Source organism: Andrographis paniculata, unplaced genomic scaffold (genome assembly GCF_009805555.1).
Source record: "Andrographis paniculata isolate CXL003 unplaced genomic scaffold, ASM980555v1 Contig54END, whole genome shotgun sequence".
Lineage (NCBI taxonomy): Eukaryota > Viridiplantae > Streptophyta > Magnoliopsida > Lamiales > Acanthaceae > Andrographis > Andrographis paniculata.
The window spans coordinates 5,597,392-5,613,961 of NW_026137589.1; the positions used below are offsets into that span (position 1 = coordinate 5,597,392).

The window sequence follows — 16,570 nt, forward strand, 5'->3', positions numbered from 1 at the left end:
TATACGGGTAAGTTTTCAAATCAAACTAAAAAAATTTTAGTTATGAAATAAATTCAAAAAAATACTTAAAAATCAGCCTGCACAAGTGAAAAACGGAAAGACCTCACTTAGTGAGAAAAATAGTAACATACAATTAAATAAACTAAGTAGTAAAATAAACAGAGTGGTGATTGTTGACCGGTTAGTGTAGTAAGGGTGGAAGTGAACATAGTGGAAAGACTACGAGGGGTATGCATACACCAAGGAATGAAATGAGCGGTGGATGTCAACGAGAATATACTGGTGAACGGTAGTATATTTGATGGTAGGAAGAATTAAGAATGTTTGTGAGTAATTTGCGTGTTCCTAAATTACTAGAAAATTTCTGGATAAAATGAGCGAACAATGATGGTGAAATAATGGAATATATATAATATGAAAATGTAATAAATAAAATGTGTGAACATTACTTGTTCATTAATCAAAATTTTGACTCTATTGATACTTGAATTTAGGGTAGTTACAACGAGGTTTCAGGGACACTCAATTAAGAATATTATTTCAAAAAAAAACCACTATCATTGGACATTCCTGTGACCCGATAAACAAACGTCTATATTCAATGAATTATTAGTTACACTATTTCACTAGTGACTATACCCCTCTTATACTTATATTTAATCAGGATTCTAAATTCATATCACAATTAAGCCGTTCGACGAGGCTTTTGCATATTGTTACAACCTACCTATTATTTGTTATTGTGACACAATTATAGGTTTAAACGATTAATTCTTCTCTCGTTCTTCCATAGTGTTATCAAAGATCAAAACTTAAAACATTCAAATATAAACATGTATTTTTAGATAAAGATAAACACGAAGAAATAAATGATATTTCATTATCACTAAAAAATTGTAAATTAAATCTATCTGGAAGACAAAACTGAAATGAGATTAGGGATGGAGGAAGCTCCATAAATCCCCTTACTTTCCACTGCACTAAAGAGAACTCCTTACAATTTCAAGCTCTTGAAAATCGAAAAAATAGAATAATAATAATTTTTTATACACTTGAGAATTAAGTGTTATTAATACAATAAACTTTGACTCTATTTATTAAGAAATCAAAGATGACGGTTGAGCAGTTGAGAGACTAGTTGCAATTGCTAGCTAGACAGTTACACATTTGAATTTTCATGTCCGTTGAAACTCCCATAACTTCTAGCTCACTCGCTTGCTATGTTTGGAAAGCATAGATACATATTTTTCTCATTTCAACAGAAGGAGGGCATCTACGTCGTTCGAGCAAAGTTGTCCTTATTCATACGCCGAAATTAGAATGGTTGTACTACTTAAGGACCTGCTTGCTAAATAGATGGGATTTCGGTTCAAGGTCTCGTTGCACCACTGATGAAAGTTTCTTGGCCTTTGGGTTTTGGCTCGAGGGGATACTTATTGCTTACATAAAATGTGTTTGTTTTGTTGTTTTGTTCAAAAATCAGTCTAATTGGCCTAAATTTCGCTCAAGTTGGATTAAAAAATTAGTAAACCTAAACTAAAAATAGTTGGATCATATCAAATGTAACAAGACAATAAAGAATGTTATAATATTGTAATAATTTTTACATAAACATCCAAATAATACACCATTGTTGCAAGTAAAAAATGCTTAAATTTATAATTACCAATACAGTATTGACCACTTCATTTGTCTATTTTGTCTTTTAAAATATAATACAGGATAAATTAGGACAAAAATCTTACCCCGATTGTCATTGTGTACTACATTACAAGATTTATATAATACTCACAATTTGACGACATTATCAAATATTATATCGCATTTTGGTGAGTTTTTAAAAAATAATTTAAATTTAATATTAAAATTATTTAATGAGTTTTGTAATAATTTTTTTTTTTCTTTTCATTAAACTTAGTTTATCCGTATTTTTTTATTTAGCTATCTGTATCTGTATCTTATATAGATAGAGTCTATCCGAGTATGGATATACTTCGGCCTTTGTTAGGTCCGGTCCGTTAGAGTGTTTATATATAGGAGATGACCTCTCAGAGAATTAATATACATTTACTTTACCGGGTGCATGTTGTGGTGTTCTCACTGAGTTTCTCGTGAGCGTCGAAAAATTGCTAGACCGACGGGAAGGGGTTTGAAGAGGAACCACCCGATCCGTTACTAGCGAGTTTCTCGTGAGCGTTGAAGAATTACTAGGCTTACGGGAAGAGGTTCGAACAGGAACCACCTGACTCGTTACTAGTGAGTTTCTCGTGACCGTCGAGGAATTACTAGTTTCTCATGAGCGTCGAGGAATTACTAGGCTTACGGGAAGAAATTCGAAGAGGAAAATGCTCGCACATTTCAAATCATAAAACTTAAAAGAAATTTGATTGCTGCAGACACATATTCAATCCTCATTTTTTACTAATTAAAATATGCTCTCTTAATCTTCTTTAAAAGACATTTTTTAGAATTTTGTAATAAATTAATAAATAATAATATTTTATTAATGTATAAAATATTTTTTATATTTTCATCCTATAATTTTATTTATAAATTAATTGTGTAATTTAAATAAAAATTTAAAATATTTTAGCATAATAAAAATGAAAATAAAAAAGATAAATTAGAAAAAACTTTCATCTAATTTCACCAACTCACCAACCAAACCTACTGGCCAGGCAAGCATGCTGTGATGTGAGCTATTTGTTAGTTCCACCTTCCCTATCAAATTATTGCACGTTACAGTAATTACTCAGTTTCCGCTCCCCCTCCTTTCAATCCTGTTGCCTTTCGAAATCTTACATCAAGACACGAATCAATTCATGTTTCAGTGTGCTGCCGGGCCGTGGTCTTCCATCCCGCTGCGCAACCACGCACGATTTCCAATCTCTACCTTTCTTCTTTTCCTTTTTTTTTTTTTCGTAGGGAGGGAGAGGCGAGACGAGACGAGGACTGTAAAAAACAGCTTACGGCCCACCGCGTAGAGGATTGGAAACAGCCTGCGTCGGCATTCTACTTTAACTCTTCTCTCTTACATCTATTGATTTTGTGATCAAAAGAAGGTTGACAAAGAATGAGGATTCTTGCTCAACTTCTTCGCGGATACTTGTGGGTCGCCCATATCAGGTTACCTGTCTTCACTGGCGCCGCCGCCATTGCACATACTCCAACTTATTCGTCTTCGGAAGCCGTGTCTCCAGGTACTATATATTTACAAACGTATATTTTTGCAACAATCCTGTTAAAAAATGATACGAAGAAGAAGAATACTGTTGTTTAAATTTTTATTATAGACGTGATTGCTTACCCTTGCTGCGGAAGATGACAACATCGAATTCAAATCGTGTATTCAGCTGCTTTTTTAGCGGAAATTCAAGGACGAAGCGGACAAGCAAAACTAAGTTCGAAGGCAAAATTGTTGATAGCTCTAATTGCCGCTTCAATTGCGTTTGGAGCACTCGCTCTCTTTCTACTCTATATGTTTTACGACAGGTACACGAAGAAATCCCAAAAGAAAAATGTTAATAGGTCGGTATTTCACTGTCTCTTAGTTATGGATTATGACTCAAGTTTCAATTTTATGGTCTGGGCTAAGCTGTGGTGACAATTCTGTTGGCAAGTGCAGTTCTTGGGAAATAGCCGGGACTAGAAATGTCAGTATAATGGAGTACAAGACTTTAGAATCTGCCACAAACAATTTTGCAGAGAGTAGCATGTTGGGTGCGGGAGGGTTTGGTTGTGTGTACGAAGGCAAGTTGGAAGAGAACCTGTATGTGGCTGTCAAGAGACTCAGTGTGGGAAATGCAGGGACTATAAGAGAATTTCAGGTGTCATTGTCTTTGTCTAGAGTCTTAACCACTCATGCTTCTAAGCCTCAGCCTCTCCATAGATATTTGGGTTTGATGGTATTGTCTAGTTTACTAATTGACTTTTGATCTTGATATTGTGAATGCAGACTGAGGTTGAGATATTGTCTAAAATCCAGCATCCAAATATAATTCGTTTATTGGGGTATAGCGCTCACAGTGAATCAAGGCTTCTTGTTTACGAATTGATGCAGCAAGGATCTTTGGAAGCTCAATTACATGGTATCCAAGTGCTTTTATTAAAGAATTCTTCTAGGTTTATATGAGAATCTATTACTATGTCATATCTCTCCTCTGTGCTGTAATGGCTCTCCAGACCATACCAAGGGATTGGCATTAACATGGTATTCACGGCTGAAGATTGCTCTTGACACGGCAAGGTGCGCTTGCATGACAGCAGATAAAACCGTATGGGTGTTAAGATCTTAATAGTTGATGTCCTGCTTTAATGACTGCAATTGTTGACAGAGGATTAGAGTATTTGCATAACCACTGCCATCCACCAGTGATTCATAGAGATCTGAAATCATCTAATATTCTTCTAGATAGCAACTTCACTGCCAAGGTAGAAACAGTCTGCTTTCTCAAGAATATCATTGATCTGTCACTCCTTTACTATTGCTCCATATGCCTCTCTCTCTCTCTCTCTCTCTGTGTCTCAGCTGTCAGATTTTGGCCTTGCCGTGGTTGATGGCTCCCAGAGCAAAAATAATATCAAGCTTTCAGGAACCTTGGGTTATGTTGCTCCTGAATACCTGCTGGATGGTTGAGAACTAACCTTCTTGCTCTTTTACGAGTTTTCTTTTTTTGGGTGCATGGTTATGTTTAGTGCACTATAATTATGCATTTATTTGAGTTTAGATCAAGTTAGTTTGTCAAATACATTGATTTGTGAAAAAGTTCACAACAATATCCATGAGTAATTAGCATAACAGGAGCAAAACTTTCTCTTGTTGCTTTTGCGGTTCAAATATGATTGTAAGCGAGGTGGTGATAAATATGGATCTAAAGAAGTATTTCAATTGGTCCACTGATTTGAGTAGTTTTATCATTATCCTTGATCCTCGGCTTCTTGATGTGTTTGTAGGTTTTTATTCAGAATTGTTCATTATTTTCTCTGGATTTTATTCAGAATTGTTCATTTTTTTCTCTGGATAGGTAAATTAACTGATAAAAGTGATGTTTATGCCTTTGGGATTGTACTACTGGAGCTTTTACTGGGAAGAAAGCCTCTGGAGAAACTGGCACCACCTCAGTGTCAGTCCATCGTGACATGGGTAGGCTTGCTTGCTAATTTAGTAATAGTAACCTTCGATTATTGAGTCCCAATAACCTTTTAAAACTGGAAACTCAATGTCATAATCGATCAATCTTGCATAGGCCATGCCTCAGCTCACAGATAGGAAAAAACTTCCCAACATCGTGGATCCTGTCATCAGAAACTGCATGGATTTAAACCATTTATTCCAGGTTAGTGACCTTGAAAGGATTTCACCTAAATCTCCCAAAGATTAGAATATCAATTGTGAAACCAATGATACACAAACCTATGGTCTCATGCAAACAAGGAAATGCAATGGAGAAGAATGATTTGATTCATATTTTGGACTCTGCTTGTTTATGTAGACGTTTAATATAGAGGTTGGCATGCTGCTGGTTGCAAACTATTACTCCCTCCATCCCACATACCGTGTCTGCTACACTGTAGACACGGTATTTTAGGAGGGGTGTAATCATTTTTAAAAAAAGGAAAGTGACATGGTATGTAGGACGGACAGAAATGGCAACGTGGACATGGTATGTAGGACGGAGGGAGTATTTGTTAACTAGAGAAATAAGGTATTGATATTAATCTTTTGTTTGAAATTGGTGTCTTTTAGTCAACCATTGTCAGTTAGGATCTTGTTTGATTTTTCAAGAGATTTTCATTAAGTTGCTATGTCTGGTGGGAATATGCATGTGGTGCATGCATGTATACGCTTGTATCATGTGTGTGTTATTAGGGTGTGTTTGTGCGTGAAGGCAAGACTAGCTGGTGATACCATACACAGCCTTCTGTTTTATTCCTCTCTCAATTATCCTTCCAAGAAGAATAAATGGGATTTAAGATTCAGATTAAACTTCAACCTAGCTACATAACTATGGACGACCACTCAGAAACATGTGCCTAGCTACATAACTATGGACGACCACTCAGAAACATGTGGAGAGTGTAGAATCTTATTTGCTATATGGTACCACTTTGCATGCAGGTTGCTGCAGTGGCACTGCTATGCATACAACCAGAACCTAGCTATCGGCCGATGATAACAGATGTTTTGCATTCCCTAGTTCCTCTTGTTCCCTTTGAGAGCGGTGGGACTCTCAAAACCAAAGAAGCAGGTAGGAGTGAGATTTGAAGGAAGGGGGCAATACCTTTATGTTTCGCAAATTTATAGTGGTTGCTGTTCGGCTATGTACAATAGTAACACATCCATTGTTCGCATACACCTCAATTAATATTGTTGGTTGAAACTCATATGCACCTGATTTGTCATATTCCATGAAGTGCCTGCTGATTGTATAATCAAGCGTCTGACTTCAACATGTTTGATTGTATCTTTTTTTTTTTTTTTTTTTCAAATTTATCTTCATGCAATATAGTTTCGATCGGTCTAGGGTCTAAGGTTTTCTCGCAACAGCATCCCCGGTTGTTTGTTGACATCAACTACTGTTCCATTTTGGTATATATATATATATATAATGTCATACTAATAAATAGGCTGTCCTAGCATCTTTACATGTTGCTTGAATTGAGAGCCCCATCTCATCAAAGCCACAAATTAGATATCTTGGGGGCTGGGGCTGGGGCTGCTAAGCCTGCTATGATACACCCAACTCACTAGATAGTTTGTTGCATAGCTGCATAAAGTAGAGGCCAATCAATCAGAGTAGTGTACCTTTGTTGAGCAAAAAGAAATTGAGAAGGGGGGAGGCTGGTCAGAAACAGAACATAACCACCTGTCTGTATGCCATATGATCGCCATATGCTTTCCGCAACTCGACTACATATATCGACTGGCTTATCTCAAAAACCTGCAAGAGCAATATGATAAAATAAAAAGTACGCTTAAGGTAAGGATAAAACCCGTGCATCTTCCCAATCAATCACTTACTTCTGCAACAACGGACAGGCATCCAGGGGATCTCTGACCTTTGTGCTGTTGCATCACTTTCAACTGCACATGTGAGCACATGCAAAACAAACTATTAGGCCCTAACAACAGTATTCAAATGAATTCGTAAAAAGGGGGGTTTGAACTTGATGTCAGTTCTTAAATTATCTACTAAGAGAATAATTCCAGAGGGCACTATGTGAGCTGAGCTGCTTTCATTTTGCTCTGCCCATCTATTCAAGAGATTGGCTATACCAAACAGACCTTCCCATTCTTATTCAAAACACTGTAGCCCATCTCTGTAACTGTATTTTTTATCCTCTCTAACAATTTCTTCGGAGAATGATTTGATGTGAATCTGATTTTCCTCTCGGAAACATCCTGCCAATAAATTGAAGTGTGTATTATGTGTTTAACTGTAATATTTCAACAAGAGCATATTATAACCGGCTATAAAAGTAGGATTGAAACTGAAGGATCATGAATGTTATTCTTACTTCTTTTTCAAAGAAACCAGAAAGATCCAGACATGATGACATTCCAATCAACTGAAAGGCATTGATTAGAGTTGGGGATTCTTGCTCTTTTTCTGCATCTGTGGGCTAAAGAACACATCAGAATCCAATTAATTCCAAATTAAAAGTAAATAGGCTGCTAAGAATATTCATGAGCTTAGTTTATACCATCTCCTGTGAAGAGGGTTCTTCATCATCTGTACAACCATCTTCTTCTTCTTCTTCTTCTTCATCTTCTTCATTGCCATCTTCTTCTTGGTTTTCTTCTTCTTCCAAGGGATCTAAAGGAGTGTATCCTTTTTTAAACCACTCATTCTCTTTTATCTCATTCATGGTTATTCGTGTGTGAGGATTGGGATCGAGAATCCTCCTTATCAGGTTTTTAGCTCCTGGAGAAAGCCATTTTGGCATCTGAACGTCTCCCTTGAATATCTGATTTTGATGTTTCAAGGTCATAGAATGGAGGTTTGAAATATTCATAGCAGAAATGTCATGCCTCAACAGATGAAGCTACCTTCTGATAGAGCACTGCCAGATTACGGTCATCAAAGGGAAGGAATCCAGTGAGAATAACATACAAGATTACACCACATGACCATGTATCTGAGGCTGCACCATCATATCCTTTGTTTGAAAGAATTTCTGGGGCAACATAATTTGGACTTCCACATGTTGTATGCAGCAACCCATCATCCTGTATTTGAAAGAGAAAAGTAAAAGAAAGAGTACAAAGATGAATTAATGATCTAAATTTATGATATTTATTCTTCATACCCTAAAATGTTGAGGTAATGCACTTAGGCCGAAATCTGTTATCTTAATGTTTCCACTTGCATCAATCAACACATTCTCAAGCTGCATATCATGAATAATATATTAGGATTTACATTTGATGTTTGACAAGAGACACAAAGATGATCAGATGGATTCATTGGATTCATATGCTCAGAAGCAACTATATATATATATACACACACACACACACACACACATATATATATATATATGAAGTGATTACTTTGAGATCCCTGTGGAAAACACCTTTGCTGTGACAGTAACTAACACCATCAATTAATTGCTGAAAGAGCCCCCTGGCTTCCGCTTCTACGAATTTTCCTTTGGAGGCCTGTTGATCATGTAGACATGAAAACCTTGAATTCTCCTTTTCCCAGTTATGCACAAAGATTGTCCAATTAATCATGAATTCTCCACAGGTTACTTACAATTCTCTCAAATAGTTCACCACCATTGACATACTCGAGGACCATATATATCTTTGTTTTGCTTGCCAGGACCTGGTCAATTGATTTGGAGTATATCATAGGCATCAGAATTTAAAGACATGGCAAGTAGCACAGATAAAAGAGAATTTTAATGGTTAAATATTGTGTGACCTATGAATGCATGTGTTTGTTTTTTAATTTCAAATAAAAAACAACACTATTCAACCCCCAGTTCTCAATAAAAATCCACTATTTCCTCACACAATATCACATCAAAATACTATTTAAACAAAAACTCAATAACATCCCATTTCAAATCAATTTCAAACTAGCAACCAAACAAACTTATGCTCTTATATTGGAAATTTACTTGAGTTTATGTTTTCTAACTTTCAACCAAATAATTTCAATTACCAAATATATATATACATATATAAAGTAAAAACTTGGGTAAATTTTAGGATTTTTGGTTGACAATTCACATCATTTGCCTTTCAAAGGTCAGGAAGAAGAAAGACAACATAGAAGTAAGATCAGCTAACAACCAATTTCACCGTTTTCATGCATTTCACCTTACATGATTGTAAGAAACTAAATCCCATACGTAAATTATTTTAATAGTGAATTCATTATCCTTTGGTCATGCACAATCATAAACATCTCGAATACAATAGCTATTCAAAAAGTTATTACTTTTGTCTAATGATATGCATAGATTGCTTATATCCTGAAACCCTAAGCCCTAACTTGTACCACAAAATAAAAAACTATTTACCCAAATATTTTTTTACCAGCACGATTCTTAATGTATATCATATATATTTTTCATTCTCTCACAAAAAGTCAGCATTCAATACAAAATATTACTCCCTCCGTCCACATAAAATATACTCATATGAGATGGACATATGTTCTAATAAATATGATATTATATTGGTTAATTGTATTTTGGAAAGTATATGTCGTGAGTTAATGAGGTGAGAGAGAATTATAAATGAATTGAGTATGTAGATGTTGGTGGAAAATTATTTCCTATAAATAGAAAAAGCATATTTTTGTGGATAAACAAAAATACAAGCATCTATTTGGTAGACAAAGGGAGTATTTTTTAATATTATTAACACAATTCCCAATATTTCACATTAAAAAAAAAAAAACCATATTTTTACACTACCAAATACTTTTTAAGTAACATATGCAGCCAAACCCAACTTTTTACCTAGAATCAGCTTCAGAATATAAACTAAACTATATATTATTTGGCACACTCAGACAAAACATTCTGAAAATGAATAATGTACCTTCAATATTCCATTTACATGTAAATAAAAGGTCTAGGAAATGCTCTTAGTGTTCGATAAATGATTTTTCATGGTTGTATTAGGTAGCGGAAATCGGAAGCTAAAATCATTCGTGGTTTTGGAGAAGTGGTTGAAGTCTGACTACTAGGGAGAAAGGAGGAGGCTCATGATAGAAGGCTTGCTCTTACACTAAGACATTCTAACCCCAGGTTTTCCAAAACTTCGGGCATTTCTAAGAAGATGATTTCAATTACAAGTAACATTTTTTATTGCTCCCCGGTAATCTTGATAGTTAAAAAAACTTTATCATGCCTTAAGCATTATAATCTGTGTCAGAGACTCAGAGGTAAGAATATTTTGATACATCTACATCGTGAACCCATGCCTCACTTTAGCATTAATGTGCAAAGGTAAAAATATACATATATATAATCTTATCTTGATGTTGATCAAACAAAAAGGAAAATAGTAAGGCAATTAATAGTTTGAACAAGAACTAAACGGAAGTAAAAAAATGAAGAAAAAAAAAAAAACAAAAGAGGCCCAAAAATTCTTTGATAAGAAGATGTAGTGATTAGGCAACAGGGAAATCTGAAAAGTTTTAATGCAATAGAAAGTAAGAGATGTTGGTAGCAATATTCTGGGTGTTTCACATACCTCGTAAAGTCTGACAACGTTTGGGTGTTTAAGGAGTTTTAGTGTGGCAATCTCCCTTTTTATCTGCGGCGCTTGCGGCAGTTAGTAAGAATGAGTTTAAGATACAGCGAAGAAACTTAAAATAAAGAGTGAAACACAGCGGTATAACAAATAAATTTAAGATAAACTTTACTGGAAGGATGACAGGACCGCGTAAAAGCTACAAATAGCAATTTTACTCGAAGAACAATAACCCTGAATTAACCAGTAACAAGGTAATCTGCAGATCCGTAAAACATTCCACAGTAACATCGCAAGAGAAAAAATCATGACGAATCAACAAACCTGTTCGGTGATCTTGAGATCAAGGATTCTATACTTCTCCAATATTTTAATCGCAAACGGTTGACCCGATTCCGAGTTCTTGGCGTACTTAACTTTCCCGAAGTTGCCTTCTCCCAGAGTCCTTCCCAAGGCGTACTTCCCCAATCGCATTCCCTTCAGCACAGTCTCCTCTCGCGATCCTTCACCCTCTTCCTTCCTCGCGTGTAACAGTACCATAACAGAAAACCTTCTTCCCCCTATTCAATTTTGGGAATATATTCTGAATTCTGATGGACCTCTGGGTATTAGCGTAATATAAGTATATACGCGTGTGGCACGTAGAAGTCGGTACTCTGAAATGGAAGTTTCCAACGTTTTTTTTCTCCCCTACAATTTATGTACGCGGGTGTTCAAAGTTGACTAAAAATGCAAATCTACTTGTGTTTAAGTCTGTCATGGAATTAAATTCCCTCGAGCTGACTAGTGTGACTTGCTGGAATTTATCCAAAATGCTCTTAAAAGAACATTACATAAAATATAAAAGTTTACAAATAGCTGTTGATGCCGATTTGAAACACAAATGGATAAATAATAGACAAATAAACAAACTTATTAGACAAATAAATAAATCTATTTTTTTATTTTAGTCATAGTTGTATCAATTTTGTATTATCTACTTAATATTATAAATATCATTACAACTTAGAATTAATTACATTATATATATAACACATTACTAATAAAATTATTTTAATCATTTCTATTTCTATTTATATTTCTATTTTATTTTTATTTTTATTATATTCTAATGTAATACTAATATTTTTAAAACTTAAAAAAAAATAAAAAAAATCAATACATATTATTATTGTTATTTATATTTTTTGAAAAATTTAAGGATAAAATATTAAGTAACTTATATATATATCATTCAAAAAATGAGCGGCATATGAATTTGTACAATATAATACCAAACCCCACACGAGCAATTCTAGTTACAAAAGTGCGGCCACAACAAGACCAAAGCCAACACATCTAATCAAACATGTGTCAAACGCTAATCTATAATCATACATTAAGGGCGTGTTTGTTCGAAAATTTTGCCAAAAATCCACTATTCATCCAAAATTTTTCCTCAAAAAATATCACATCAAACACCTAATTTTCATTTTATATATTATACTAAAAATTAATTTTACATTTAAAACATCACATCAACACCTATTTATATCACATCATACAACTATTCCAATTCAAATTTTTTATTATTGAGATCCCAACTCAAAATCCAAACCTCCAACCAACACAAACTATATAAGCAGTATATGAATTTGTACAATGGAAAAAAAAACCCACATGAGCAATCTTAGAACTAAAAGTATGGTCAAATCAAACACAGAAGTATGTGTCCAACACTAAGAGCACAAGCAACGGCTCTCGCCTCTATATCCGTCCTCGGTCGGACGTGTCAAACGAAAGACAGCGTGTCAAAGGATATTTTCCAACTTAGTGAAAAACGTATTCAGAGTGACTCAAATTAACAATCCTTGCAATTTATTTAATTCTCACAACCCCAAATTTCTCACACCTCCCACATCTCCCGCAAAAGCCCTAGCACGGCGGCGAGTGTGGAAAGCCTCAGATTGACGTCGAATTCTGGTTAGCGGTGACCACAACAGTATCAGATCGGCGTCAAAATCTGGTAGTCGTTTGTTGTTTCTCTTCTGCTTTCTTCTCCATTTCTTCTCCCATACTCTTTATTAGCTTTTTCCCAAATTACACAGAACAACGATTCAATTAAGATTGAGAATTTCTCCTTCAATTTCGTATGTTTTTAGTTTTATTAGTATGCATTTCATCTAAGATTGAGAATTTATCCTTCGATTTTCTATGATTTTAGCTTTATTTGTGGGGATGGATTTCACTTCGTGTATTGGGTATTCTCCTTGTACTCGAAAGTTGTTCTCTACTTTGTTTCAAAAAAATTATGGCTCGTCACAATATATTCATGCGTTTTTACAGTGTAGCTTGACGTTGCAAAATATAATGAAGATATAGTTTTTGCGAGTTGAAGAAATTATTATTGAAATCATTCACCTTGATGATGCTCTAAATTCCTTTCGTCTATCGCAGGAGCATAAGAATACACGGACGAAATGAGACCTAGATGTGCGTGTGGAAGAGAAGCTACCTTAAATAGATCGATGAGTGCAAAGAACCCCGGCAGATGGTATTACCGGTGCCACCCGTGTGATAATTGGCTAGGTTGGGAAGATAATGACACTGAAATCCCAGTAGCGAGTTCGATAAAAATAGGGACACATCCTTTTATTCCGGAGAGTCTAGTGCCATATCAAGGCGTGGCGGTCGGAGCAATGATTGTTTCTATCCACGCGGAGCGGAGAAAACTCAGGCAGCATCGCACACCAGGCTTGAAAACCTGATGATCGCCAACATTGTAATTTCTATAATAATCCTTATTCGTGTGTTTTTATTTTGAGTGTCGTGTCGACATCAACGTTGTTAGTATTGTGATAATTAAATCATCCAAGGTATGTTATGGTTATTTGCTTTGTAGGAAGGATATTTTCTCTTAGTAAGTGATGACGATGTAGGATCGAAACTTATTATGAACCTATTGTAATTGATTGATTAATGTTGCTAGCACTGTCGTTATTGTTCTCATTGTTGCGATGTTAACTGTTGCTTTGTGGAGACTCACATGTTCGAAGGGAAAAAGTTCGTGAGATGGGAAGATGCTCTAATAGGAAGGAGTGCAATTTCTGCTTTTAAATCTATGCCCTGAGGTTAGTAAGTTATTTGTTAGCAATGTTGTTTTTGTTGACGGCGGTGCAGCTACGTCGTGTGATGCTTAACTATGCCATTTTCTCTTAAAAGGTGATAGAGTTATCAGCAGTGTTCTTCCTACTATACTTAAACTCATGGCGTAGTTACCTTATTTCATAGAAATTATTTTACTATTGTCATTGACTTAAGAGTGATACATTTGTAGCACATACCTAAAGCGCAGGAATAAATGGTGTGTTGCTCAAAGCCGATGTAATTGTGATCAACTTAAAAGTGCCAATCAACCGTTCAATTTCTATTGAGGGGCATGCAGTAAGTTTGGTTGTTCAGTCAATGTTTCATGAGAAAACCCTTAAGTATGTACTCTTTGATTCAGCAGTTATTACTGGGTCATTTTAATTTAACTTTGGACATCATTACCGTATTGCGGGGGTTTCCTAAGTGCTCGGCGATTTCGTTGTATGTGTGTTGTTGTTGTAGTCTTGGTTTGTTGGCGTTCACATTCATCATACAGGAACCTTGTGTATTTGTGTGCCTTGGTTTTTACTTGAAAATTAGCTTGAGTGCTATTCGGTTTATAATGAAGGGTAGGGCTGCGAAGGAATTCGGCAACTTTATTCGATTCAATTTTTTATTTGAAATACTAATATTTGTCCTAAAAATTCTTTGATCGAACTCGAATAAATATTTTCAATTCCATGATATAAATAAATTTATAGTATACATAAGTTACATTTAATAATAACTAAAACTCAATCTATCAATAAAAATGCTTTTAAATTTTAATACAATTAAAATTTAACACAAATAAATATATATTACAATAATAAAAATAATTACAGTACATCTTTTTTATTCATGTCAAGATAACGAAATGCTTTTCCTTATTAAGTTAAAATATGATGAACATTAAATGTGTGCATGTTTTTATCAAATTAATCTAATAATACAATCATAAATTTTAGGATAATTTTTTGATCCAAAAATCATAACAGTAGGATAAATTTTTTGATCCAAATATTTTTTACGTGCCCGAACTTCATTTCGAATTAGAATAAGAAAATTACTCATAGACTTGAAATTACTAACATATGTGGCTTAAGAAAAGCCACAATTCTACATGGAGAACACATAAAGAACAAAGGCAACCGGAAACTATATACTGTCTTCAGATGAGAATGACAGTAGTACCCACTCATCGCCTTTCCATACCGAAGCAGGAATACCGGTATAGGGAATTTTAGATGATTGTTTCACCTCCTGACAACCACCACTGGTAGTTGATAAGATCTTCCTGCAGTTGCGCATTCACTCATGTATTCCGGATTTGTCCTATTCTTATTCGATATAGCAGGCGGACTTCATCTACAGACTGGGAATTGTTTTGGACACTTTGCTCCTCGTTGTGTAGAATTATACATGTTGTCATAACTAGATGAAGATCTTTCGGTTGTTCGAGCCTTGTCGGAACACACAGAACTCGCCATTTTTGTTGAAGAACACCGAACGCCCGTTCGATGTCCTTCTAACAGGCCTCCTGCATTGTTGTAAATGCTCGCTCCTTGGCCGTAACCAGATTTCTAACCACTTGCATGAAGATATGATGTTTCGGATAAATTTCGTCAGTAAGATAATAGGGAATATCTTACACGGTACCGTTCACCTCGTACTCAACCGGTGGTGCAGTCCCATTCATGTATTTATCGAACAACAGCGAATAGTCCAAAACAGTGATATCATTGTTGGAGCCGGGCATACCGAAAAATGCATGCCATATCCAGAGATCTTGAGACGCTGCAGCTTCCAAGATTAAAGTAGGGTAGCCATACCATCCATTATACTGCCCGCGCCATGCAATCGGGCATGCATCCCAACACCAATGCATACAATCAAGCGAGCCTATCATCCTCGGAAACCCACGCACTTTATTTTCGGCCAACAGACAGGATATGTCGTCAGGCGTCGGATCCCGTAGATATTGAGACTTGTACACATTCACAATCGTTTCACAGAATTCTATGGTGGCCCTTTTGACTGACGTGCCTCCCATCTTTATGACTTCGTCCACACTATCAAAGCAACAACCATACCCGAGTACCCGTACAGCTGCCATCACTTTTTGTAGGGGCGAGTGACCCATGCGGTTCGTGCAATCCGGCCTCTGCGTAAAATAGTGATTCTTGTTGCACACATTATGTAAAATTCTAATGAACAGCTCATGGCACATGCGAAAGTGACGGCGGAAAAATAGTGCAGGAAAACGAAGCGTCTCGGATAAATAGTCTACCCACAACTCTTTGTGCCTCCTTTCGCGATCTCGGTAAATGCAACCTGCATCGCTTCCAGTTGTTCTCGTTCAAGCAGCCGCAACTGCATTCGTCTCCGCCGTCTCGCCTCTGCAGTTTCACACTCCATGGTCCATGACGAAGATCCTTCGTCATTGTATCCAGATTCGTCACCTTCGTTATCCATACCACGGCATCACGCCAACCTAAAAGAAAATACGAGGGGAGTCGAACGCAACCTCCGTAATTGCATCTTCGTAGGGATTTTTATATGTGCAAACCACACCATGTTTATATATATGTACATGCCGTGTATGTGCTAACAACGAAACTTTGCATAAATTGGTTAGTTGATGGGCAATCACTATATTTGTATTGTCCCATCTGAACAGCACACTTCGTGATTTGGTACGGTACATTTGTATTGTCCCATCTGAACATTACACTATATGATTTG

The 16,570-nt window shown here is 35.8% G+C and overlaps 3 protein-coding genes across 5 annotated transcripts; 1 reads left to right on the forward strand and 2 right to left on the reverse strand.

Annotated features, from left to right (window-relative positions):
• Nucleotides 1-2,757: 2,757 nt before the first annotated feature.
• LOC127255526 (probable receptor-like protein kinase At1g80640) lies at nt 2,758-6,265 on the forward strand. Of its 2 annotated transcripts, none has more exons than XM_051281088.1 (10): nt 2,758-3,200; nt 3,354-3,528; nt 3,626-3,827; nt 3,956-4,088; nt 4,183-4,246; nt 4,335-4,431; nt 4,529-4,631; nt 5,025-5,143; nt 5,247-5,336; nt 6,119-6,265. In XM_051281088.1, exons 1-10 carry the CDS (start codon nt 3,074-3,076, stop codon nt 6,263-6,265), a joined length of 1,257 nt encoding a protein of 418 aa, XP_051137045.1. In that variant the 5' UTR covers nt 2,758-3,073. The 2 variants fall into 2 exon arrangements, with proteins under 2 accessions (XP_051137045.1, XP_051137046.1); XM_051281089.1 differs by having other exon boundaries at nt 3,062-3,200; nt 3,294-3,528.
• Nucleotides 5,920-11,383, reverse strand: LOC127255525 (CBL-interacting serine/threonine-protein kinase 1). Of its 2 annotated transcripts, XM_051281087.1 has the most exons (12): nt 11,042-11,380; nt 10,718-10,780; nt 8,760-8,831; nt 8,555-8,662; nt 8,311-8,391; nt 8,051-8,230; nt 7,705-7,968; nt 7,519-7,623; nt 7,286-7,402; nt 7,022-7,084; nt 6,867-6,941; nt 5,920-6,767 (listed from the first exon to the last, which is right to left on the reverse strand). In XM_051281087.1, exons 1-12 carry the CDS (start codon nt 11,255-11,257, stop codon nt 6,729-6,731), a joined length of 1,383 nt encoding a protein of 460 aa, XP_051137044.1. In that variant the 5' UTR covers nt 11,258-11,380; the 3' UTR covers nt 5,920-6,728. The 2 variants fall into 2 exon arrangements, 1 of the variants encoding a protein (XP_051137044.1); XR_007839656.1 differs by lacking the exons at nt 5,920-6,767; nt 6,867-6,941; nt 7,022-7,084 and having other exon boundaries at nt 7,519-7,616; nt 11,042-11,383.
• Nucleotides 11,384-15,473: 4,090 nt separating this feature from the next.
• Nucleotides 15,474-16,300, reverse strand: LOC127255508 (uncharacterized). The gene is made up of 2 exons (XM_051281035.1): nt 16,160-16,300; nt 15,474-15,989 (listed from the first exon to the last, which is right to left on the reverse strand). Exons 1-2 carry the CDS (start codon nt 16,298-16,300, stop codon nt 15,474-15,476), a joined length of 657 nt encoding a protein of 218 aa, XP_051136992.1.
• Between the last annotated feature and the right edge of the window lie 270 nt (nt 16,301-16,570).

Excerpts from the sequence above, each read along its gene's own strand:
- LOC127255526 (XM_051281088.1), top strand. The coding sequence starts at position 3,074 with ATGAGGATTCTTGCTCAACTTCTTCGCGGATACTTGTGGGTCGCCCAT. Across the intron at positions 4,247-4,334 it reads ATTGCTCTTGACACGGCAAG|AGGATTAGAGTATTTGCATA; the intron begins GTGCGCTTGCAT and ends AATTGTTGACAG. Across the intron at positions 5,144-5,246 it reads GTCAGTCCATCGTGACATGG|GCCATGCCTCAGCTCACAGA; the intron begins GTAGGCTTGCTT and ends AATCTTGCATAG.
- LOC127255508 (XM_051281035.1), bottom strand. The coding sequence starts at position 16,300 with ATGGATAACGAAGGTGACGAATCTGGATACAATGACGAAGGATCTTCG. Across the intron at positions 15,990-16,159 it reads AACAACTGGAAGCGATGCAG|AGGCCGGATTGCACGAACCG; the intron begins GTTGCATTTACC and ends TATTTTACGCAG.
- LOC127255525 (XM_051281087.1), bottom strand. The coding sequence starts at position 11,257 with ATGGTACTGTTACACGCGAGGAAGGAAGAGGGTGAAGGATCGCGAGAG. Across the intron at positions 8,392-8,554 it reads TTTTCCACAGGGATCTCAAA|CTTGAGAATGTGTTGATTGA; the intron begins GTAATCACTTCA and ends CATGATATGCAG. Across the intron at positions 7,624-7,704 it reads AACCCTCTTCACAGGAGATG|CCCACAGATGCAGAAAAAGA; the intron begins GTATAAACTAAG and ends TGTGTTCTTTAG.